This window comes from Naegleria fowleri (genome assembly GCF_008403515.1).
Source record: "Naegleria fowleri strain ATCC 30894 chromosome Unknown tig22, whole genome shotgun sequence".
Classification (NCBI taxonomy): Eukaryota; Heterolobosea; class Eutetramitea; order Acrasida; family Naegleriidae; genus Naegleria; species Naegleria fowleri.
Window position 1 is genome coordinate 103,192 of NW_025407954.1, and position 25,309 is coordinate 128,500.

The 25,309-nt window shown below is 37.4% G+C and overlaps 10 protein-coding genes across 10 annotated transcripts; 4 read left to right on the forward strand and 6 right to left on the reverse strand.

Annotated features, from left to right (window-relative positions):
- Positions 1–115: 115 nt before the first annotated feature.
- On the reverse strand, positions 116–5,533 carry FDP41_000935 (uncharacterized protein; the record flags this gene model as incomplete). Its single annotated transcript, XM_044713298.1, has 2 exons — positions 116–5,079; positions 5,302–5,533. 2 exons carry the CDS (start codon positions 5,531–5,533, stop codon positions 116–118), a joined length of 5,196 nt encoding a protein of 1,731 aa, XP_044564495.1.
- Positions 5,534–6,365: 832 nt separating this feature from the next.
- On the forward strand, positions 6,366–8,402 carry FDP41_000936 (uncharacterized protein; the record flags this gene model as incomplete). The annotated part of the gene is made up of 1 exon (XM_044713309.1): positions 6,366–8,402. The coding sequence occupies one exon, from the start codon at positions 6,366–6,368 to the stop codon at positions 8,400–8,402; it is 2,037 nt and encodes a 678-aa protein (XP_044564496.1).
- A 220-nt stretch (positions 8,403–8,622) lies between these two features.
- On the forward strand, positions 8,623–11,295 carry FDP41_000937 (uncharacterized protein; the record flags this gene model as incomplete). The annotated part of the gene is made up of 2 exons (XM_044713320.1): positions 8,623–9,531; positions 9,607–11,295. 2 exons carry the CDS (start codon positions 8,623–8,625, stop codon positions 11,293–11,295), a joined length of 2,598 nt encoding a protein of 865 aa, XP_044564497.1.
- A 531-nt stretch (positions 11,296–11,826) lies between these two features.
- On the forward strand, positions 11,827–13,184 carry FDP41_000938 (uncharacterized protein; the record flags this gene model as incomplete). The annotated part of the gene is made up of 2 exons (XM_044713331.1): positions 11,827–12,368; positions 12,500–13,184. The coding sequence occupies 2 exons, from the start codon at positions 11,827–11,829 to the stop codon at positions 13,182–13,184; spliced, it is 1,227 nt and encodes a 408-aa protein (XP_044564498.1).
- A 76-nt stretch (positions 13,185–13,260) lies between these two features.
- FDP41_000939 (uncharacterized protein) lies at positions 13,261–15,460 on the reverse strand (the record flags this gene model as incomplete). Its single annotated transcript, XM_044713342.1, has 2 exons — positions 13,261–14,012; positions 14,134–15,460. 2 exons carry the CDS (start codon positions 15,458–15,460, stop codon positions 13,261–13,263), a joined length of 2,079 nt encoding a protein of 692 aa, XP_044564499.1.
- A 494-nt stretch (positions 15,461–15,954) lies between these two features.
- FDP41_000940 (uncharacterized protein) lies at positions 15,955–18,381 on the reverse strand (the record flags this gene model as incomplete). Its single annotated transcript, XM_044713354.1, has 1 exon — positions 15,955–18,381. The coding sequence occupies one exon, from the start codon at positions 18,379–18,381 to the stop codon at positions 15,955–15,957; it is 2,427 nt and encodes an 808-aa protein (XP_044564500.1).
- A 201-nt stretch (positions 18,382–18,582) lies between these two features.
- FDP41_000941 (uncharacterized protein) lies at positions 18,583–20,399 on the reverse strand (the record flags this gene model as incomplete). Its single annotated transcript, XM_044713365.1, has 7 exons — positions 18,583–18,673; positions 18,762–18,849; positions 18,911–18,937; positions 19,152–19,477; positions 19,649–19,904; positions 20,020–20,124; positions 20,345–20,399. 7 exons carry the CDS (start codon positions 20,397–20,399, stop codon positions 18,583–18,585), a joined length of 948 nt encoding a protein of 315 aa, XP_044564501.1.
- Positions 20,400–20,528: 129 nt separating this feature from the next.
- Positions 20,529–22,550, reverse strand: FDP41_000942 (uncharacterized protein; the record flags this gene model as incomplete). The annotated part of the gene is made up of 1 exon (XM_044713376.1): positions 20,529–22,550. The coding sequence occupies one exon, from the start codon at positions 22,548–22,550 to the stop codon at positions 20,529–20,531; it is 2,022 nt and encodes a 673-aa protein (XP_044564502.1).
- Positions 22,551–22,882: 332 nt separating this feature from the next.
- On the forward strand, positions 22,883–23,818 carry FDP41_000943 (uncharacterized protein; the record flags this gene model as incomplete). Its single annotated transcript, XM_044713387.1, has 1 exon — positions 22,883–23,818. One exon carries the CDS (start codon positions 22,883–22,885, stop codon positions 23,816–23,818), a length of 936 nt encoding a protein of 311 aa, XP_044564503.1.
- Positions 23,819–23,935: 117 nt separating this feature from the next.
- Positions 23,936–25,138, reverse strand: FDP41_000944 (uncharacterized protein; the record flags this gene model as incomplete). The annotated part of the gene is made up of 1 exon (XM_044713398.1): positions 23,936–25,138. One exon carries the CDS (start codon positions 25,136–25,138, stop codon positions 23,936–23,938), a length of 1,203 nt encoding a protein of 400 aa, XP_044564504.1.
- Between the last annotated feature and the right edge of the window lie 171 nt (positions 25,139–25,309).

The following is a 25,309-nucleotide window of genomic DNA, read 5'->3' on the forward strand; positions in this document are numbered from 1 at the left end:
ATAATTTAAGATTTTTATTCACTGTTCACGCGTGATGGAATCATAATTTACACACCCTCAAGTGTTGATGGAAAAGATGAACACAATTTGAAAATCTTACGATATAGACGATGGTCTATTGATATTCCTCTTCTTCAACTTCCACATATTCCACATCTTCACCGTCACCAATTTCAACAGGCCTTCCAAATTCATCCACATAAACAACCTCTTCAACATATTCAACGTCTTCTTCTCCTTCAATCACTTCCACAGTTTCCTCAATGACTTCATGTTGCTGTGGAGTACTAGTAGCAGTTGCAGTAGTCATACTAGTGGCAGTTGTAGTAGTATTCGTTGACTCTTGCTTGTTTGGAGTGCCTTGAGGTGGTTGATCCTTCTTGACACTCGTTCTCGTTGGTCTCATCTTTACTTGTTCATTAGTTGCACCACCATGGGTTGATGTCACAACATCACTAGTCGTTGGACTTGTACTCACAGGAAGTGGAGCAAGTGGTTTCTTTGGATTAAATTCAACATTCACATAATCTTGATCCAAGAAGAAGGTCTTGATGAAATCAATATTGGAAGTCGATTGTGCCTTATGTCTCTGAATAATTTCATTGATATGATTTCTTCGAGTTGGGAATGGTTTCTTGTATTGCTTTTGCTTGTATCGAACTGCCTTATTCGCATTAATGGCAGTCATTCTCACAAGAGGACCCAAATTCTTCTTATCCACAATCATACCATCGAGAAGAGGACCAAAGAGTGGAACTTCAGGTTTGCTGAAAATTCGAACTCGGAACAAGAATGTCTCCTTGTGTCTTTGATAAGGATAAATACAAATGTGAACAAAGTTGAATTGTGAAGTGATCGTCCATGGTTTGTAATCTCGATCGTGTTCACTCCAAACAATATGAACAAAATCGTTACCAACGTGACGCTTCTTTTGAATTTGTTGTGAATCATTTACCTTGGTTGGCATTCGAGTGACGTCATGGAACACAACTTCAGTGGTTGCATTGGAATAGTATGGAGCTGTGGTACCAGTCGTCAAATTTTCATCCAAACCTCCCATAAAACCGCCATGTGTTCGCAAGTCAACATCCCAACCCAATGATTGAACAAATTCCTTATAAATCTTGGATCCTGATTGTTCATCATTCTTTAGAATATCCTTTTGTGATTCTTGTTGGTTGGCAACATAGAGGAGACCGACCTTAATAGTTTCTCTTTCGGTCAACTTGTCGAGTTGTTTGAGTGAACGATAGAATCTACCGTTGGCATTGATTAAACTGAATGAAGCTCTACTTGTGGAGGACAAGAAACCAAGATTGTTCAATAATGATCTAAATGCCTTATAAACAGCCTTTGAAACATTATCATTTTCATAGTCTGGCTTCTTTGGAGCGTGAGATGGTGTGAAACCTTGTTTAGGAACTTGTGAAGAAAGTACAGAAATACCCTTGTGATAGCTTGAAGCAAGTTTTTCAACATCTTCTGTAACAAGGTGCAAATCATCGAGTGTCGTGATGGTTGGTTTAGCATACTCTGCACATTCTGGGAAAACTTGAGCAACATAGTGTTGCAATACTTCAAGCATATCTGTCTTGTCCGTATCAATTTCAATATCATAGTGAGGATAGTCCAATTCTTCTGCTCCTTCTTCATTTTGACCTTCTTTTGATTCTGGTTCTTCGACCTTGGATTGAGAGGATTCATCATCGTCATTGTTTTCCTTTTCCTCTTCTTCATCTTCTTTGGATTCTTGTTGAGAGGTGACAGGAACAGACAAATCAGCTGGTGTTTCATATTCACTATCAATACCTAATCCACCAATTTCTGCAGAGATGTCAATAGTTCCCATGTCTTGTCTTACAAATGGTTCGCCACGAGCATCATCGGCATCGAATAACTCTTCGTCAGCTCCACTACGATTTACAATGGAAGAGACATAGATGGATGATCGTTCTTCTTCAGGCGATCCTGGGCTATCGGTATGCTTGGAGGATTGTGTTGGTGCATTCTTTGAATTGGATTTAGATTCATCGTCGAGTAGTTCATCGAGTTCTTCAGTAATGGTGAAGTTTGATTTCTTCTTGAATGTTGAAGTCTCTGTGGAGTAGACTTGTTTGAATTCCCAACAGTATTTACCTGTCATATCTCTTAAAATTACAATACATGATTCTGTTTTGTTTGGATTCTCCATAATGGTCAACAAGGTATAATTGTTGAAAACAAAGTGATGCACTTTAGGTGAAGTGACATAGAGACCATTCTCTTCTTGAAGAACATCGAATTCAGAAACTTCAGTACTCATACGGGCTGCACCGATGGGTGATGGGAATTGGGAGTACACATTCAATGCATAACAAAGCAAGCTCTCAGCAGCAGTGGCAATTTCAAGAGCACTTTCTTCTCGGCTCAAAGTATAGCTCTCGAAAGAATACATTTTAGCTGCTTTATCACCTCCTTCTTCGGTGGATGCTTCAGTAGAAGTGTCCTTTTGAGGTGTCAATAAGACACTCAATGAAACTACAGATAAACCTCTATTGATGGCACTGAAAAGCATGGAAGCAATTTCCTTGCTTTCTAAAACCTTCATTGGAATGTATTGCAAAATTTCAACAATGGAATAGAACAAATGTTTGAAAATAGGCCATTGAGCAAGAGCAGCATCAGAATCCTTCAATTGTGACGAGAGGGCGGTACAAATAGTGAGAAGGAAAGTTCTAATGGTTGGAATTCCCAATCTAGTGAAGAGACCCAAATGTGCCAAAGTTACTACAGCATCGTGAGCAGCACAGGCAACATCTGCATTCTTGTCAACAAAGAATTTGATGAACATTTCAACAATGAATTTGATAGAGCTCGAACGTCCTGTTGTTCCTTCAATTTGCAATTCGTGATGAATAATTGAGTAGAGACCCCAAATACACTTAATTTGTACTTCAACGAATCGATCATCTGTGGCGCATCCTAACAATGTTTGACAGATTTTAGCTCTCAGCTTTGAGAAGGTGTTTACAGCTTCAGCGCTAACATGTTCAGCAACATTTGTTTGTTTCATTTTCAAGATGGTCTCAACATGAGGAAGGTGACGATCTCCATAAAAGTAACAAATTGGAATAACAGAGGTCAAACCTTGCACAGAAGCAATTCGAAGTTCCTTTGTCTCTGGTCCAATGGTGGCACTTGATTCTTTGAGAACTTTGTGGCATGCTTGTACAAAGTAGGGCAATAAAATGTTAACACCCATATGGCCCATACAGAACAAGCTCCATCCATGCTTAATGATGGCCTCAATAGTTCGATCAGAAGCTCCATATTCTGGAACAAGACCTTTGAAGAGACTTCTATAGCAGTTAGCAAGATATTTCTTTTCTAAAGGTTGACTGAATTGGGTGGTCAAAATTTGACACATCATGGTGTATGCAATGACACGTCCAGGTTCAAATTGATCCTCTGTTCGATCACAGGCCTCGACAATCCATTCTAACAAGATGGCAAACAATTTGTTTCCTTCAGGAGAGTGTAAAAATGGAGATTGATTGGTTGCACCTCGAACAGCTTTAACTTCAGTAATTTCAATATCGAGGAAAAGATCTAAAACTTCTTTCAAAACTGCCATCTTCTTGGAATGCAGAGCACCAGATGCAAGTTGTGAATTTTCGTTACCAAACATGTTCAAGAACTTGTGGAAGAGATGCAGCACTGTTTCGATGGGTAAGTTTTTGCTCATGTAGGTATCCATTCCTTGGAAGACATGAACCTTCTTTTCGAGTTTTGGTTTCTTCTTTGCAATGGTCACAGTGTACATGTCTGTCACGTATTCAATAAATCCAAGTCTCATTCTTTCTGTAGGCATTTCAAACACGGTCTCACAAATAATACGAGCCAAATTGAGAACTGTTCCACGCCACAAGCTGAAAGGAGAAGCAAGATTGGCATGTGTTTGCATCAATTCATAAAATTCTTCCCACAACTTTGGATATTGGTCGCTTGGATGGGACTTGATCCATATGATGAATAAATTTCTAAAGCAAGTCTTTTCCAAAATCTCAAAGAATGTGGCATCATAAGACGACTCGCTGGACTTGTTTTTTCTTTCAACGATTGCATTACAGATACGTCTGTGAGCTGACAATAAATCACTCCATGTCTCAAAGTCAACCTTGTCTGAAATTTGTGTAAAGAACATGAACATTTCGAGCGTCTCGTAACACATGTTAATGTGCAAATCCATATATTGCTCTTCACCCTTCATGAAAAATACTTGACTTAAATTGTCAATAAAGATGCGGAAATACAGATTTCTGTTTCTCTCCATGATTTCAGGCCAATTGTAAAGGAAATAATCTCTGCAAATCCATGAACGATATGTTTTCATCATCTTGGCCAATTCTTCGAAATGTTGTGGTGGAAGTAGAAAACTTTGTCTGAAAATCATTAATAACAAATAAATATCCTTATCACTTTGGTAGAGAATGACAGAGTTTTTGGGACTTTCAAGAGCGGACAGAATAACATTTAAAATGAGTAAATGGAGTCTCGTTGGTGCTTTTTCAGTGAAACCCATGTCGTCCATCTTGTTGAGAAGATCTAGACTCTTGCATTCGTTGGGATAAAAGATTGGAGCAAGACGTGATTTAAAGAATTTCCACCAAAAATCAAAGTGGTCAGACTCTTTGATAAATGTAAAGAAGAATTGGAAGAGTTGATAATTTTCCTCGACTGTCAAGTCACCTGTGGATGGTGCAACTGCCAACTTTTCATCTTGATTCAGTGTACGTTGTGTAAATGATGGTAATTTGACATCACGCACGTCCTCAGCCAACAACTTGAATTTGACTGTATTCATGATCATATCTAACACTTGATTGTCAACATTTTCCTGCATAATATCCACAAATCTTACTATCAATTCAAAACCTTTCATACGAATTTGAAAAGCATTCTGTTCATCCAATAAAAGTTCAAGTGTGTGAATAATTGAACGTTGTTGCCATTTCTTTTGGATGATATTGGAAGAGTGTAAGAAAAGATTGAGTAAAATGTCAGTCAGACCTAAAACATCACTAGTAGGAATTGTTTTAGCTGTATAGACCATGTCAAAAAAGCAAATCGTGAGTGTCAACGCATGACACAAAAAAGATAATGTGAAAAGGTCGTATAAAGTTGTGTGAGTTTGATGATGACGAGCCACCATGTGTAATTATCCAAGTTACAGAAAGTTCAATAATCAAATGATTACAATGACAATGTGAAGACGACGGTTCGTTAGAGGTGTCATCTACATCATAATTCATATCAACATACCTTTCTTTTTAGCCTCTGAATTCATATTGTTCAGAGCATCCAAAAAGATGTTATAAACAATCGAGTAGTTCTTTTGATAGAAGGTTCGCAACTCTGCTTCATTTCCGTCCTTGTTGAAGGAAGCTAAACATTTGTATCTTTTCAATGGCTGTTCATTCTCATCAAGAATTTTCTTCTCGTCCTTTGGTCCAAGACTTCCGCTTGAACCAAGTCTAGAAAGAAAAGAAGACATTCGAGTCGATTTGTGTTGTTTCTATAAATTATATAAGGATGGTAGTAATGGAAGAAGAAATGATCACTCTGATGATTCACACACAAACAAATCAGAGAGTCCGAGAGAGAGTGAAATGTCAATAATGAGAAATAAATAGTATGAGGATGATGATGTGTCTATAATGGTTCTCTCTGATGATATTGAAAAAAATCAACAGCCACTACTTTTTCAATTCTGGAAATGGTACGTAATGAAGAATATATCGCGGCGGTGGTGATGATGGGAATGTTGAAAACTGATGATGTTGTTCAATATGTGGTGTTGCTCTCAAACACAAGCACGCACCGCACACAAAGAGAGAGAAAAGAAATTTTTTTAGTGATCATGATGGTGAGGATGCCAAGAACACAGTATGGGCGGAGACTTGGACGATGGATGGTGATCGAATCCTGATTGGTGATGGAAGTGACGATTTATGAATGGAAGAGGTGAAAAAAATCAGAAGGGATGGAATCAGAGGGGTGGAATGCGCTCCTTTAGGCTAAGTGAATCCTGTTTCCAAGAAAGAAGAACTAGTAGTCATGCAATTTGGACCTGACCAATGGATAAAAAGGTATAATTCAGAGAGATGATGGAGAATTGTGTGAGATTGGAAATGAGAATGGTGCATGTTTAAAAAAGGCTGCTCAATCACGCTTGTTGTCAAAAAAATATCTCAACGGACGAACACGTGTGCACACACGAGCTTTCAAACACTTTTCATCGAACAATGTAAGGACATTTCAGAAGGGATAGCATTCAACGCGCCATTCAAAATTCTGAACGTTACGTTTTACTAACCATGAAAAAAATGTTTCAGGAGCTCATGTTTGGAGAGTCATCTTCTCCGATGATGACGACAAGTGAGGATATGATGACGCCTGGCAAGGATTCTGGCCCTACCATGAATCGCAATTCACGGAATGGAAAGCACATGAACCTTTACACAAATAATTTTAATAAGCAATTAATTAAGAACAATACTCCTCCGACTCTGAATAGACCCAACCACAATGAGGACGACGACGAGCAAGACATACAGGATACACCATTAAGGGATGAAAATCCATCATCATCCCCTTCATCATCGTCGGAAGTATCAAACTCACTGCTTCATTTAGGGAAACACCACCACACATACCTTTTAACGCCTTCTCCGATTTCTTCTTTGATAGCAGGAGGTGGAGGACTCTCTCCCCGAGTTCCTCCTTCTACTACTACGAGCAGTAGTTCCTTAATGGTCTTACAAACACCACAAGCGAATGATCCTAAACGACTCAAAATGCATCCAACTATTGATATTCAAATCATTAATCAAAAGCTGGAAATTGTCAAGGAAGAAATTCGTAAAGAGGTTGAGAAACGTCTTGAACAAATGAAGAAGGAATACCAAAATGAATTGCATGCAATACGAGAGCAATTCTTGAGGAATGAACAAGAGCTTGAGCGAGAACGATTTGAAAAGATGGAGTTGAAGAGCAAACTGGAAGCTCTGGAACAGCAGTTCAAATTATTGACCTCAGAGGGTGAAACACAAAGTCAAGACCAGACACCTCCTCATGACTTTACACGACATGATATCCAATATTTACACGAAACTCCTTTAATCCCCATTCAGAACTATCATGAGGCTGACTATGATCAAGACTCAGGGAAGGAACATGATAGCCACTCAAATAGACAACAGTGTGTGTACCCAAAATCCTCTTCACCCTCTCAATCTCTCCAAGACATTGATCAACACAGTTTTCCCAGAAACAACCAATTACACGATGTCAATACTTGTAAAACTTCTACGAACACCCTTAATGTGGATCAGTCCATAACCAAACCAATTGGTCCCCGAATACGAGCTCAGGATCTTAATACTCTACCCCAAAACACTTTCCCAATCGAATCTTGTAAAATCACCACCAACACCAGGAATGAAGAAAGTACTAATTGCTCTCAAGAGAAATCACCACAATCACATGAACAGAAAATATCACCCTCTCAACAACCATCGAATAAGCAGAAGGAATTTAAAGAAGTGAAAGGAATTTACCAATACACAACCATTCTTCAGAATTTTCATTTAAGGAAGGGAGAAGAACATGTTCCAAAAAAGAAAAAGAACTCCTCCAATCATTCAGGAAACAACACGTTACGGAAAGATGGTACACGAAAATCACAACCCTCCACTCCCCAATTGTCATTGAAGGAACGAGTCACTGCATGGCATGCAAGCGAGAAAGAAAAGGAAGAAAAATTTTTCAAGCAAAAAGAATTGTTGGATATTTACTTCTCCTCCAAGATGAAAGGAACACCTTCATGTGAGCGTTTGAAAAATGTTGTCATTCATACCTATGACATGTGGAACAATTTGTTCATTTCATACAATGAGAGAGAACGCTTTTTAGATGAGCACGTGTTGAGGCCCATCAGCCTCGCTGGTAAGAAGTCAGACAACAGTCGATGGATTTTAACCGACGAGTATATTTCAAGCATGTTGAGTGCTTTTCTTAATGAATACAACAAGCTGGCAAGCTATTTCCAACAACATGGTCACCTGTTCAAGCTCATCAACGAGAGAGAAAGAATGAAAGCAAGAATGGACCATTTGTGGCACCAAACAGATGGGATCCTTTCCACCAAAGAGTACATGGATCTTGGTAGCCGATTGAAAAAACTGAATCATGACTTGATGAAAACTCTTAGCGATTATGAAAAAACCAATGCCAATCCATTTCTCTTTCGAGGTTTTCGATACTTAGATCTGATACAACACGACCAACTTGTACAACAAGAAGAAATTGAAGAAATGGAGAAGAAGGCTCTCCAAAACAGAATCAAGCGATCCATTCAATAAATTAATGTACGATGACATCGTTGAGGCCCACACAGAACAGTCAGCGATATGTGTGTAAATGGACAAGTGTTCTCTTGCGAATATGTGACAATACCCTCCGTCAAATTGTTATAAACGTTTGCCCAAATGATCCAAATTCCATTTTGGTCAAGTTGTTCGACTTTATTCAAATCAACATTTTTAACAAATTCAAGATGCGTCAGAATGGTAAAAAAGAAAAATGACACACCTCTCTCCGACACTTGGGTTTGCCTCATCCACAACAAAACCGATACCAAACGCTCCGTCGGTGAATAGCCTCATCATCACTTCACCTTCCTCTCCTTCCTTGTCGGAATCAGAGACTCTACCAAATATTTTACCATCCTCAAATACAACAGCAAGCAATCATAATGTTGATCAACAACCACACCCTAGATATGAATCATCATCATCACCTTCAACATTGGTTGCAGGTATCAAAACCAAGAACAACGCTGAAAATGAAACGGTAGTGAATATGCCGGAAATTGAACTCATAGAAGAGGAGAGATCGGAAATGAAATTGGAAAAACCAAACAAGAATGAAAATAATGTAACAGCTCCCTTGCTTGGTGCGGAGGAAATGGAACAAGATTCACATTCGAGCAATGAATTGACCCACCATACAAACCAAACAAGTCAAACTGAAGTTTACATGAAGGATATTCTGTCAACAGTGAAAACTGTCAACGATGCTAAATACAAGGAAGCTCTCAACTTCAGAAAGGGATTCAAGGCATTACAAAAACAAAAATTTATTTGGACATTTCTGACGCTCATTGGATTCACTGGAGGAGTTATTGCATATACACATGATTTAATTATCAAGTACATGTTTCAAGGAAGATTGACAATGATCAATGCTTTCGATCCCGTTCAGTATTATGGACTCCGACTATTTTTGTGGGTAATTTACAATTTGGCGTTTGTTTATGGTGCAGCTCTCTTGACAGCATTTATTGCTCCAACAGCAGAAGGCTCTGGAATTCCTCCCTTGAAGGCCATTCTCAATGGAGCCACTCTTAAGGATCCTATTAGTTTTAGAACTCTTCTTGTCAAGTGCATTGCTTTACCTGCAGTACTCGGATCAGGAATGTTTCTTGGAAAGGTAGGTTTTTGACTATTGAACGCGTGTCAACCATGAATGTGATATTTGTTGTTATTGCTTATTTCATTACCAAAGGTCGGCCCAACTATCCACATTGGTGCTTGTTTAGCAAACAATTTTTTAAACATACCCTTTTTCAGACCAATTAAGAAGGTAAAGACACTCAAAATGCAAATGATTGCTTGTGGTTGTGCTCTAGGAGTGGCTGCTAACTTTTCGACACCAGGAGGTGGTGTGTTGTTTGCTCTAGAAGCAGTAGGAACCTATTATAGTTTGAGGAATTATCTAAAAACTTTTTATGTTGCAGTTATTGCAGCATTCACATCTAGATTATTTAATTCCACGGTCAACTTGAATTTAAATTTTGTCCAGAATTGGACAGTTAAATTACCATTTCCATCGTACACCATTCCAGAGCTAATTGCACATGCCATTTTAGGCGTATTGATGGCGTTTGTTGGTATTGGTTTTACCTATCTCAATGAAAAGATTCTTCAGCTACGTGACAAATTTGGAAAGCGCTATCTAGTATTCAAGTCGGATCGATTGGCCAAGTACAAGATCATGTTGATGTTTGAAAACAAAATATTTTGGACCATTTTTATTTGTATTGTGACCAGTATTTTGACGTTCCCTCAAATGATTGGAAAATTCATGTCACTTTCACCAGGTGCAGTAGTTGAAGAATTATTGTCATCCAAGCCGCTCACAAGTGAAAATGGTATTACAGGAGAATGGATTAAGAACTCTCCAACAGATGTCTTTGCAAACTTGGCCATTTTTTGCCTGATTCGTTTTGTAATTTCAATCTTTTCCGTGAATTTACCCATTCCTGGAGGAGTATACATTCCATTAGTTATTATTGGAGCCGGATGTGGAAGACTTTTTGGAGAGATTGTTGCAGTCATTTTCCCTGATGGCTTTGTGCCAGGTCAACCAATTTATGCAGGTGCATTTGCTGCTGTTGGAATTGTTGCTTGTACTGCATCTTCCACTCAAGCTTTCTCCACCGTTTTCATATTTTTAGAAATAGTTGGTATTGCAGCTTATTTGCCATCATTAATGGCAGCTCTCATTGCAGTATTTATTTCCAGATATGCATACAGAAGTGTGTACGACTCGATTATCAAAATCAGAGGATGGCCAGCATTATTGGAAAGTCGTACAGATTCAGAGGACTTGAAAGTCACTAACCTCATTCAACCCTTTGATTCTTTAGATCTAATTGAAGAGACCACATCTCTCTTTGATATCAAAACGATCTTGTACAAGAAGGCCCTTCCTAAAGTATTCCCAGTGGTTAACAATAAGAAAGAAATGTTATTACTTGGCCAAGTCTCTGCCAAGTCATTGGAATCTCAATATCAAACAAAAAAGGCACGTATGTTAGAGAAGATCCATAAGACTACACTTCCTTCACCTCAATTCCAAGCAACAACCTTTGTTTCTGCAACGACCGGTCAGGTTTCAGAAATTAAATCAGGCAATGTGAGTGGAGAAGCATCCTCTGATGTTGAATTACTCGATAAGCAGGAGGAGGAACAATTCAAGAATTTCAAATTCACAGTAGAATATGAAAATTGTGAAATTACACTTGCAGAAAATCAAACAGCTCAAACCGCACACATGCTCTTCTCACAACTTGGCCTCAACGACGTTTTTGTTGTGTGGAAAGGAAGACTTATTGGTCAATTGCATCGCCAAATGCTCATGAGAGTAATTGTGGAGAGAGAAAAATCAGCATTATCTTTCCTTTTCGATTAATTAATGAATATAAATATTTATTGAACCCTCAATGATTAAAGTTATTCAACAACAATATGATTTCAGCAAAAATTCTTTTATTTCCTAAATTCAAACTTGAGGTGTCAATGTATCAGACCAGGTAGGCGACAAGTGCATGCACGGGCACCTGTCACTGTATAGGGAATGATAAGGATCCTTTAGACAGCCGAAACAGTACCACATAGACGTGTGAATTTGAATGCCTTCTGGTGACTCTAATGGACTGTCATGAGAACTGTCCAACACATCCATGAACAACGATCCTTCCGAACATGCCTTCCTTTTTCATGTTCGGATTATGGTAATAAATATTTTTCAAATTAATGGTTCATTCCTTTTCTCTTTCGTCTAGTTGAGTGTTGGAATGAATATGTGGGATGAACGTATCATGATGATGATGGTATATCTGCTCAAGATTGGTAATGGGTGAGTCAATAGATTGGAATCTAAATTCTTCTCAACAACAAGAGATGGACACTCCAAGTTCAGATCATCATTTAAACAAAGAAAATGATGTACTTCTCTCAGAGACCCCATCAAACACCCAATCGGCCTCATCCCTTCGTGCAAAACACCTTGTTTGATGCACGGTCCATTGCCAAACAAGATTGGGAACAACAACGGCAATCTTTTGATCGGGATTTTAATTATGGTGGGATGAATCAACAACAACAACAACAACCAAATCCCTTCATTACACTAGCCTATCCAAGTCAGGAATGGATCTTGTTTCCTCATTCTTTTGATCATCAGCAAAGCAAATGGAAGAATTTGGAAACGGTAGATGAAATTGCTCAATTAACGGCCACTCATGAAATGCCTTCTCAATTGAGAATTTTGACTTTTAATATTTGGTTTGATGCATACATGATGAAGGAGCGAATGGATGGGTTGATGAATGAGATCTTTCAGAGGACATTCAATGTTAATAATCACAATTTTTCGAGTTCTTCATCATTTCAGACGATCTCAAGTCCCATTCCAGATGTTTTGTGTTTCCAAGAAGTAACCACTCAATCGTTGGAAATGATTGCACAACATCCCATCATAAGGTGAGTTCGAAATCATTATTGGAATACTCTAATGTGTCCATTTACTGAAATACCAAAATACCAAAACACCATAAATTGTTGAATGGTGATACTACCACCAAATGACAAATTCATACGAATAATCATGACAGAAACAATTATTACCTTTCTGATTCACCAGATGATGCATTTTGTTCTGTTTACCCCTATGGAGTCTTGATGGCTGTGAAAAAAACATTGCCCATCCGTAAACTGTTTTATAATACCTTACCTTCGAACATGTATCGAGCAGCACTATCTGTTGAAATTGGAAACTCTCAAATGCAATTTCAAAACATGATTGTTACAACCGTTCATTTAGAAAGTTTATCGAATGCTGATTTGCGGTTTCAACAGTTGGATGTCATTTCAAATTTTCAAATACCATACTCACAAGCAATCATTTGTGGAGATTTTAACTTCGACAGTGAAAGGAACTACGATGAAAATTATTTGCCCTATCTCGAAAATAGTTACTTGACCTCAAATGTTCATTTGCGACAATATCAAGATGTATGGAAATCATTGAAATATCCCAACGATTTAGGTAAAACCTTCGACACCAAATCAAACGCCATGTTAGCAAAATACTCTCACGAAGTCATGAGATACGACCGGGTTTTATTGAAATCTTTAATGGTACCATCGCAACACACACAACTCAAGAAATACTGGAAACCTATTCATATTGAGCTACTTGGTACTAAGCCTATTGCGTATGATCAAAATCGCAATCCTATTTGTATTTCCGATCACTTTGGTATTTTGACTATCATTGAAAATGTACAAATAGTTTGAGTTTAGCCTTGATACCAATATGAAAGTGACTGAATGCATTAATATCCTAAAATTCCTCAATTCTTTTCTCTGATAATCATTGTTTACTACCACTTTGCAGCTTTTGAAGTCCTTCTTTGAACCAAATGTCCTGTTTGACATCTTCCAATTTCCATCTTTTTGCAAGATTAATCTCCAACAAATTTTGAATGACATTTTTCGCTGTATCAGAGATTTGTTCTTCCTCCTCAAGTGGAATAAAGTAATTCATTGAAAATTTGTCTTGAGCTGTTCTGAAGGGTAAATATCCTGTCAATAATTTGTACAGAACTACCCCAAGAGCATACACGTCAATTTCTTCAGCATAGCATTTCTTTAGCAAAACTTCAGGGCAACAATAGCCACCGTTGCCCACAAAGAGTCTATGATATTTCTTTCCCTTTTCAAACTTGTCCGACAATCCAAAATCAACAATTTTGACATTACCGTTCACATCAAGACAAACATTGCTTAATGTAATGTCACGATGCAAAATTGATAGCACATTGTGCATGTGTTCAATCGCCAATACCATTTGTACATAATAACGCTGCACATCCTCTTCTTTGTGCTGTTCGTGTTCATCTAAAGGATTCTCGAGAGAGCCCTTTTCGCAAAATTCTGTCACGATATAAACGAATGATTTTGACGGTGGCTTGTTATTACAAGAAAGTACAATTGTTTCATACTCCTCTATCACATCTAAAGTATTTACAATATGAGGATGTGGATGATCCTTGATTAATTTCATTATTTCAACCTCTCTTTGTGCAAACTCGATTGCTCCAATTTTGTCCATCATTTCGAGATCTAAAATTAATTCGAGAATATGAGAATTCCATTGTCATACATACGGACACATCAAGTCCAGGATCATAATAAAGATGTCAGCCACTAATCCAAAAAAGAAGTCAACGATTATAAAACCTACCTAGTTCTTTCACAGCAACGCTAGTATTGTGAAGATTATCTTGACCTTTGTAAACAGTTCCATAGGTGCCTCGGCTGAGAACCTTGTATAGTTCAAATCGGTTATTTATGGTAATGTATATCTCTGAGGAGGGAGATTTTGAGTCATCCATTTGATGGCTTGATGAGGTTGTTGTAGATGTGAAATACTTGGCATGATATTGGATTACATGTTTGATAGGCTGTTTTGTGATGCTATTTAAGGCGCTGTCTAAATGATCCGAAATCACATCCTGAGAAAATGGTTTCGTCAATTCGAGAGGTGATATTGAGGTATTACTGGGGGAATCGTTGTGATCCTTTTCCAAGGAATTCATGTATGAAGATCTTGGAGGCGAAAGCGATCGACTAAAAACGGCAGGTACGTGATCTTGTTCTGATAATATTGACATGGTTTGTGAGATTCGAGCTTCATAGCTATTTTTACATGAAAATTCTTCAAACATTCTAAAGTTAAATTGTTGCTGCAGAGATTCCATTGTGTGTTGGAATCGAATCCATAAATCCTCATTGTCACAACTAAAATTTTCATAGCACACAAAACAATCGATTTGATACTGTTGCTGCAATCGAAGTGCATTCGAAGAGTAAAGCTTTCCATATTTGTCCTTTCTGCTTTGTTGTGCTGATTGTAGGATATTTTTCATATGAAATCCAACCAATTCTTGTAATACTTGTTGAATTGTATTTACATCATGTACAGATCTCAAAGTGAGTCCTTCAAAGTTAACCAAAAGCAGCATTTTGTCTTTAATGAACCGTACTCGTTGCTGTATGACACTTTCCGATAAGGTGTTGTTGCTGCATTCTTGCGGAATAAGGCATTGTGGAGGAGTAACTGTGCCAGCAGTTTGAGTGGGTGCAATGGGTGTTGAGCATGAAATATTTCTGTACAAATTGTTGTTTGTGTTGTTGTTGTTGTTGTTATTTTGATTCGTCGGAGTATTGTTAATATTACTATTAATACAAGAGGAACAGGCAGAAGAGGTTGAATGGTGTTTGGTTTTTGTTGTTGTTGTTGTTGATGGGAAAGACGTCGTGGTGGTTTGGACCAGTAACGGAGAATAATTATCATCCGTGAAGAAATGAGAAGCAAGTAGTACTTGTGCGGAAGAAGGTTCATGTTGGTGATAGGGATGATGACAATCGATTAGATCGGTAACATTTGGATGACTACTGGCAATCTGGCTCGTAATCATACCATCCGTAACATTATTGTGGGTTGTTGTTGTTGTTGTTGCGGTTGTTCGAGCACTGTGATTGCTAATGACCGATATATTCGGAGACATGATGAATTCAACAATCCGTTCTAATATTATTATTATTATTATTATTACTATTGAAAATTCTTGTTGAAAGAATTGAAGGCTTATTCAAATATATATATATAAATTCTGATGAAATGATGTATCGGTCAATGTTGCTCCTCCTTCAATGTTATTATCGATGGATGAGGAGGATGAATATGATGTCTCGTCCAACAGTACTAGTTGTAACTTCTCCACTACTACTGCTACAACAACAAACTCCCTAAAACAACACACACAACCAAGCTTGCAACAACAAGAACAACAAGAAATGAACCAGTCTCCAGAGAGAGCTCAGTTTTTTTCAAGATAAAAAGACGTTGAAAATTCCAAGATGGGAAGTCATGACCTGAATTTCTCAGTTTCTTGCAAAGGCCCATTTTGGAACACGTCCAACAATGATAGAGCACGAGTGACACATCAAAAATTGAACAACAAGGATTAAAGATTCAAGTTTGGCAACACACCATCGTTTATTATTGTTTTCCATCTTTACATTCATTCGTGATGGTTCCTTCTTTTAAAAGGTTGCGAATTTTGTCAGCTCTTTCCGTGTCAACACCTTGACATGCGTTCAGTAATACGGCAAGCCATGATGCATGATCGTGTGCTAGGGGTCCATTCATGATAACCATCTCTGCTTCGTTATATCTTTTTTCCTTGATAAGAAGATCCAATAATAAAGTGGCATGCTCTCGTGTTGGTTTAACTCCAAAAAATCGTTCCATATCGTTGTAAATCGAGAGAGCTTTTTCAGTGTGTCCATCTATGGACTCACCAATAGTGCATGCTCTTAATATGCTCGTAAATGTTTGCTCGGTTGGTTTGATGCCATTGGCAACCATTCCTTTGAAAAGAGGTAATATTTTGGTAATTAAGCCACGTTGCGAATAGCCCTCGAGTATATAATTGTAGGATTCAGTATTGAAAGAGAAAGGTTTGCCTTTGGCGTGTAACTGAAGCATATTATTCAGCAACGAGATGGCACTCTCGATATCATTGAGCTGCACATAGAAATTAATTAAGGCATTGTTAAGAGGAAGGCAATTGGAGATTCCTTTGGATGTGGCAAGTTTGTGAACTCGTTTTCCATATTCGAGAGACTTGGCCATAGTGCACGCATGAACCATTGTGATGAGCAAGTTATGGTCGACTTTTAGTCCAGTCTTCTTATGTGACTCAATCGCACTTATTGCAGATGAAAGTTTGTTACAGGCAATCATGCTACGAGTAATACAATGCCATGTCTCAGAGAAGACTTCTCGAGGATTCATCTTGTTCTCATAGATGGCAAGCGCTGATTCGTTGTCTCCACACGATTCGAAAAATCTGATAGCGACATTCAAAATCGCAGCATTGTTGCTGAATTTTTGTGTTGTTTGTGTCATGGAGTAAATGTGTTTTCCTTCTTCAATTCTTGTGTTGTCCGTACATGCATTCAGTAAGGTTACAAATGTAGTACTGTTCGGTTCTACTCCTCTCTTTTCCATTTCCTTTATGGAATCAATAGCTGTGTTCCATTTCTTCGATAATATTAATGCATTCAAGTAATAATTCCATGAAATGATGTCAGTACTCTTTCCATCTCTCAACATCTCTGTAAATAGAGTCTCAGCCAATTCTGGGCGATTGCATTTGATATAAAAATTAAGTAGTGCATTGCTGACATTGGTACAATCGGTGAAGCCTTTGGATTCTATTAGCCAATGCATATGTTGTCCAATATCAAATGACTTTGTTGCGGCGCATCCAGAGAGTAAAGTAGTAAATGTTACAGAGTTAGGCTGTATGTTGCACTTTTCCATTTCTTGTAAGAGTTTTGCAGCTTCTCCAAGACGGTCTGATAGTATCAATGCTTTTATCATTGAATTCCAAGTGATCACGTCCATTGGGGCCTTGTTCCTTCTCATTTGCTCGAATAATGACTGAGCGGTTTCACTATCTTTGCGTGTCGCATAGAAATTTATGAGCGAATTATTCACATTCAAATCATTTAGCAATCCTCGTGAGTTGATGATTTCATGAATTTTTCTTCCATGTTCTTCGGCATCACAATCAGCACATGCAGACAGTAATGTGCTGAATATTGTACCATCAGGTTGGACTCCATGACGTTCCATATCTTCCAATAATGAGATGGCTTCTGAAAGTCTATTTGCTTTTATCAGTGCCTTCATCATCATGGAGAAATGGAACACGTTGAGAGGTACCTGCTCATTTCTCATCAATTCCATTACTTCTTTGCATTTTTCTACATTTCCATTTCTAGAAAGTATGTTCATAATTAAACCAAATGTTTTCTCGTATAGCTTTGCTACTTTGTTATTCAAAAGGAAGAAAAACCATTCAACAGCATGATTTTCATATTCAGAATTAATACACAACGCCGTAAGTACTCCATTCCATGTATGATCTTTTACATGTTGGTTTTTCCTTTGCTCCACATTTTTGAAATTCTCTAATTTTTCCACTAACAGTTGGAGTAAATCTTTCATCGTCTTTGTTTGGTTGTTTCGTTGGCAATTAAATATCATTGCACACACTAGATTGATCGTCTTATCTTGAGGTTTGATTGCATTGTAAACTCTCAAAGCCTCACTAAAATTTAAATCTTTTTGGTTAATAAAGGACACAGCATCAAAAGCCTTTGGTTGTGCAAAGAATTGATCCAATGTTTTAATTTCATTTTTACGATTCAAGGAGTAATTTCTTTCCGAAGCTTTGTTTGAAATTGTTGATGATGATCGTTCGTTACTGAACTGCTTCAACCATGGATTCCTTCCCTTTTCAAAGCACACAAAGGTATTATTACCAATAAATTTGGTACCTTTGATGAGAGCGGAGAAGTAGAATTGATGGCCGTGAGAATGAGCACAAAAAAACCTTCGTGTTTCGCAAAGCATTTTTTTTGATAAATAATAATAATAATATTAATTATGTAAAATTGATTTCAGATCGAATACAAATTTCCATAAAAGTTATCCTTTTAGGCATGCAGAAAAATTTTATGATATTCTTTGAGAATGAGTGAAAATTCATTATAATGAACCATATGGACATTATAGACGCATTTAATTGAGCAATGAAACCAATAATGTCAGCCATTAAATGTCATACTTTGGCAAATGGACATTGTTCAACTGTTCCAATGCCAACATGAGAGCTTGAGTTCCATTCTTGGCACCACCATTATTTCTTTGAGAGAATAAATAGAGAATAATGATACAATTGGAGCAGATATATTAATTTCAAAAAATGATATTCTAAAACACCTTCTACTTACCTCAATGAATCGTATAACATTTTTGCCAAATTCAAACCTGGAAGTACGAGTTTCATTTTGTTACATTCACTCAACACAATTTCCATGTCTTAATTTTCAAAAAAGTAACTTCACACACTGAAAAATAGTTTCTCTTTTCACACACTTACCCTTGATAAAATGTTCCACATAGAAACCTTTGAGAAAATAATTGTCCAATCCATTGGAAACATTTGCCATACATTCAGAATATTCGCAGCAGCATGATAAAAACAAAGTAAATGTTTTCGACAATGATTGTTCATATTGTTGTGAATGGTGGCCCATTTCAATGATGATTCATTGAGAAGAACAAGTGAAATAACATTGACACTATCATTAGACTCTCTCTGAATAACTTCTCCTACTTACCTGGTTCAAAATCTCTTCTCAAGATTCTAGGTCCATAAGCAGTCAATGAAAATGAATTTGCAGCACCACCACTCACAGCTTGCAAAGTTTGATAAACATCTAATCCAGCTTTATGAGCATACATTAAACCTTCCACAACTCCAATCATGGATGAAGCAATAATGACTTGATTGGCCATCTTTGCATGTTGGCCCTTTCCACTTTCTCCCATGAAATTAATGGTCTTTCCAATGGATTCAAAAATTGGACGAACCGATTCCAATACTGGTTTTTCACCACCAACGAAAATGGTTAAGGTTGCATTTCGAGCTCCAATATCTCCACCGCTGTGTATGAACATAAACGTAGAAACATTGGTGTCACATACACCGATGACAGTGTTGAGGAGCAATTATTTTAAATAATTTAAAAAGTGCATGCAATCCAAGGATGATATTAAAAATTATTGAAATTATCAAGTACTGTATATATTCAATCACCACCACCATGATACATACCTACAAGGAGCATCCAAGCTATGAACTCCCTTCTTTTGAGCTTGTTTAAAAATTTCAACAGCAAGTGAAGGTTCTGATGTAGTCATGTCAATAATCACACCTCCGACATTCATTCCAGCCAAGACTCCATTCTCCTCGTCAAGAATCACACTTCTCACATCGGATGGATAACCGACAATACTAATCACTACATCACTATTGGCTCCGACTTCTTTTGGAGAATTCACAAACTTGGCTCCCATTTCAATGAGTGACTCTTTGAATATAGTTTGTAAAATGTTCATTCATGAGTCATTCGTAAAATAGTTAAATCATGGAATAAAGTGTGTTTGAATTAAGCTTGATCTACTTCAATTGTTTCCAACACTTACCAGCTTTGGATTTTGTTCTGGAATAAATAATCAAATCTTTGTAACCCTTGTTAAACAAATTGGTGGCAATGGACTTTCCCATGACACCAGTACCAATAAAACCAACTAGAATGATGATCAAGTATCATTTGATTATTAATGATATTATTGTTGTTACGAGTTGCAAAATTTCACATAATCAATGACAGTCCGATTCATCATTGATTTCAAGAAATAAAAGTAGAATAAACAACAGAAGAAACATGTTGTACAACACCAACAACAACAGCACGTTTTCATTTCAATCATCATGATCGCAACTCGAATTTAAAAAAACAATCATTACCTTTCGTGGCTCCAGGTAGAAATGTTTTGAGAAGATTAGAGGTGGATGCTTGCATTTTTTCTTTCAAATCTCACACAACACATTCACCAGATTTTTTCAATCTTCCCAAACATGGAATTGGATTAAATTCTTATTGTTGTTGAGGAGCTGGGTTAAATGGCTCATCATTGTAATGCATATCCGTTCAATAATAAATGACATCATCAATTTTGAGGATCATGTTGACCATTTCTGTTGCAAGTCTTATAATGTTCTTTTTGATCAAGACATTCTCAATAACTTCAGTGTCACTCATGTTCTCGAGTCGAAGTAAAAAGTTGCTCATTTTCGACGAGGTTTGATGATACAGATCTTCAGTCACACCAGTTTCTCCATCCGAAAATGTTTGTGCATACAGCCCAAAATATCGACTCTCTCCTCCTTCTTTGTGCTTGTCAATGAGTGTTTGAACTGTTTCAACTGGACTTAATCCTGCATTTTGAGCAAATGTCGCAGGAATAACAAGCAAGCTCTTGGCCCACTGCTTGGCAATGGTCTGAAGTGTCAAATCATTCCTCGAATTGTTGCAAATGTTGTGTAGATTTTCCATAATGACGGAATACAGTTCTGTCTCAAAACAACCACCTCCATAGACGAGTGGAGGAATCACAAGAGGTGTTGTTGCTTGCGCTTCTGATGGAGTGCTGTTGCTACATTTGTTTGCCTTGAGCATGGCAAACATAGAATTGACGTTCATAAGAGCATCATTGAGTGAGCGAGCAGTTTCCTCCGCTTGATATTCATTGGGAGCTCGCACAATAATAGAGCAAACTCTTGACTCCTTACAATCACTTAAAATGATGGTCTTTTCTTCCTCATCGTATTGGAAAGTGCCAACAAAACCAATCATTTGTTCATTCAAATCGTTCACTCGAGCACATATGGTGGACTGAGAAGCAAGAGCAATGCGATCCAAATCTTCAGCGCTTACCCATCGAATTCCAATTAAATTTCTGTCGACTAGATAGTCGCTGAATCGATTATCGAATCCCCACTGAGAAATTACAATGTCAATGTGTAACTCTTCAAGTTTTTGCGTGACCTGTTCAAAATATGAATTTTCCACTCTTTCAAACTCTTCCAATTGTTCCGCTCTATGAATATTGATGAAATGTCTTGTCTTGAGTCGAGGAGTTTCAATAGGACAAGAAAATAAAGCCACTCTGCAATTCTTCCTAAATGATGGCATGTTCAAATTTGAGGATAAGCTTTTTCCTGTAATGCAAATACCTCCTTCGATAATTTCTGCATCTGCACCTGTATGGCTCAATTCTTGATCGAAGAAAGTAGTAGCTTGTTGCCCTTTTCTTGTGATGAGCGGATCTATTTTGACAAAGCTTAAATTGCCATTTGTCACATGTACTGCTGAAACTGCAATGGATGCTAATTTCTCACGCATTGTTTTCACTTGCTTTGAGAGAAGACTTGACTTGGCGACAATTAACTCTATTTCTTTTTGACCTTTGAAGCGTATCTTTTTCAAATTGAAAAATCGAGATGCCTTCTCAAGTCGTACTTGTGGAGAAGAGTTTGTACTCTCGAAAAGGCTCAACCATTCATTCAGAACATATTCACACGTCTTGTAATAACCCTTCATGATGCTATCAATACTTAAATTCCATTTTTCAATAAGCTCAATAGTGAGTTTACACAATTCTCCACACAACACCGCCACACTAGTTGTTCCATCACCAATGGTGGTGTCTTGATTTTTCGATAAATGATACAATAGTGTATGTATTGGATGTTGTTCTCGATTTTCATTCATGCTTCTCAGCTTAAACATTTGCTCCATTAAAGTTCTACCATCATTGGTGACCATGATAGTCCCTTGTAAATCTCCTTTAATAATTAATTTATCTCTACTATAGGGACCCAGCGAGGAACGAATATATCGATCGGAAAACTCATAGGCTAGCTTTAAATGATTCAACAAAACTTGTCTATGATGAGTATCCATTTGATGATGATTTCTCTGCAACGAGCTGAACTCAATGCATAATAAATCCTTATCAATCATCATCACATTTGTGCTGGATTTTTCATATTGTTGCGATGATATTCTTCCTTGTTGTTGTTCAGAGTGATTTTCAGAAAGGTCGCTAACAATTTCTGTTTGTTTAAATTCATTCAATGAAATTTGCGTTTCATCGCATTGCTTGAACATATTCAATAAATTACGGAATTGAATTTTTTTGAATTTGAAAATAGTGAAAAGCTTTTCCGATAATAATAATTATTAGACAATGAAAACGATGAAGCACTTTTCATCGGAGAGCAAGCAACACAAAGAGAATCTCCAATGCAGGAATTGTGTGCCTATTTTTTGTGTATTTTTTTTGATAAAATTCTTCTTTAATTTTCTCTCCTACCAACAAGAACATGATTGAGGTCATGATCATCACCATTTGCATCGCGATTTTCTGTTGTAGTGTACTCTTGATCACAATAGATTGATCTTTTTCAAATCTGTTGGTTTGGAGGACTTTTACAAAAAAAATGCTGCAAGCTTTGCTGAATTTTTTCTATTGGCTGTTAGCGCTAATTGGTTTAGCCCAACAACAGCAAGGCAACTCGGTAGTGAATGTTCAACAAAATCAGGAGGAAGAAACAACCACACGTAATAATCAGAGAGGACAAGGAATAAGAAGAGGTAGAGGTGGGTCCATTGCATCTAACATTCGGAGAAGAAATCAACAACAACAGCAACAACAAGAGGTGAACTCTTCCGATGATGAAAATACCTCTTCCGATGATGATCTTCAAGAGAATCACGAAGAAACAATCGAAGAAAGTGATGAATTAAATATTCGAGCTAAGTTATCAAGAAATGAAAGAGTGAATATGAAAAAGATGGAAAAGAAACGTCAAAAACAAGCATTAAAAGAACAACGAGAAATGATGGTCAATGCCGAACGAGAACGACAAAATCAGTTAAAGAAAAAAATGGAAGAAATGGAACTGGAAAGAGAAGAAAAAGAAATGGAACTGAGAGAAAAAGAAAAGGCTGAAAAATTAGAACTCGAAAGAAAAAAACAAGAAGAGTATGAAGAATGGAGGCATTTATTTGAAGTTGAAGAGCAAGGTGAAGCAGCTGACTCTGACATTGGACACAACGAGAGTCTTTTGTCAGAATTTATTAACTATATCAAAGACCACAAAGTAGTAATTTTGGAGGATTTGGCAAGCGAGTTCAAAATGAAAACCGAACACTGCATCAACAGAATTAAATTATTGGAGCAAGAAGGTAGAATTACAGGACTACTAGACGATCGCGGCAAATTTATTTATATTTCTCGAGAAGAAATGGAAAAAGTGAAACAGCACATACTTCAGGAAGGCAGAATTAGCATTCAAGAACTTAAAAACGTCTCGAATCGATTGATCAATCTGAAACCAAAGGAAGAGGATGTAAATATTGAGGAAATTTTGTAATTTATTAAGAACTATACACATTGATGCAATTTAAATTTTATTTCTTTCCATGAAATGTAAATGATTTAGGTTATGGCAAATATCTTACTTGAACGATGCTGCTTAGAGCATTCAACTTTACTCTTCAGCTTTAACAGATACTTCTCCCTTCACTTCGTTGAATCGATGTTCTATCACTCTGTGAATATCATAGGCAACTACTAGCCTGTCGATTGTGTTGGCAATTTGCTCTGCGTACTTCTCTTCGAAAAGCATGTTGTAATGGTTAGCTCCATTAACTGTTACTGCTGACTTGGTGTTGAGAGTAGATTCCATTGATTTGAATACCTTGGCATCAATAATTGGTTTCTTGTCGCCATCTTTCAATCCATGTTCGGAGCGAATCAAAGCAACTGGATGTCTCAGACGAATTAAATCCTCCAAAGAAAGAGCAAAATCTTCAATAGATCTCAAATCTCTAAGAGCAGCCAATCTTACTTCATCGTTCTTTTGATTTTTAGAGTACTCAACAAATGACTTGAAATCAATAGATTCGCTCTTCACTGCTGCATCTTGTGTCAAAAGTGTTTCAAGAGAAGCGCCAAAGGTACCAGCAATTCTTTCATGCAATTGGGTAACCTCCCCCATTGATGTCTTGTTCACTGGGTAGCCACCATTAATTAGAACAGCACCACTGATACGTTCGGGATTTTTCTTCATCAACATGTAAGCAATGTTAGCTCCAAAGCCATGACCAACAACAAATGCTCTTGGTAATCCATAGTATGTCAACAATCTGACAAAATCCAAAGCGTGAGTAATTAGGTTCAGCGGACCTGTTTTTGATGTATTGTTTTGAAGAAAAGCTTTTTCTTTTTGGTCTTGTGTTGTGAATAATTGTTCCAAACCATTAACTTGAGTTTTACCTCTTGCTCTCAAATCCATAGTAACAATTCCGTATGGATAGTTTAGTTTTCGTGCAATGGTAGAGAAGGCTTTGGAATTTGTAGTGTAGTCATGAATGAAAACAATTGGATTTGGTGGCTTCTTGGCAGTTCCTAAACCATTAAAACTGAGAGAAGCAATCGCATATGGGTGGTCTTGGTGTCTTTTTGGAACGACATGTTCTAACCACGGAAAGGCTTCATTCTCATCAACCTTCTTCAAGTCCTCGTAACCGGATGGAGCTGTAAATTGAGTGTGCTTGGAAGTGTGATACGAGTTGTTGCTCTTACTGATAATGCAACTGGAAATAATTTTTGTTGTTGATGATGATGATGTGGAAGAGGCACCCGAGAGAAGAATTTTGGGAGAGGAAAGAAGAAGAGCACTTTTCAGCATTTTTTAATTCATTTAAATATGATTAAAATTCAATTCGCAATATTCATCCATTCCTCATCATCTGGTTGTTCTTCTAATACTTGTTCTTCTTTTGCTACTACTTGCGCCAAAGTAGAGAACGATATTCATCCTACAATTTCTCTCAGTCTTTGTCGACACACGAAGGATCAG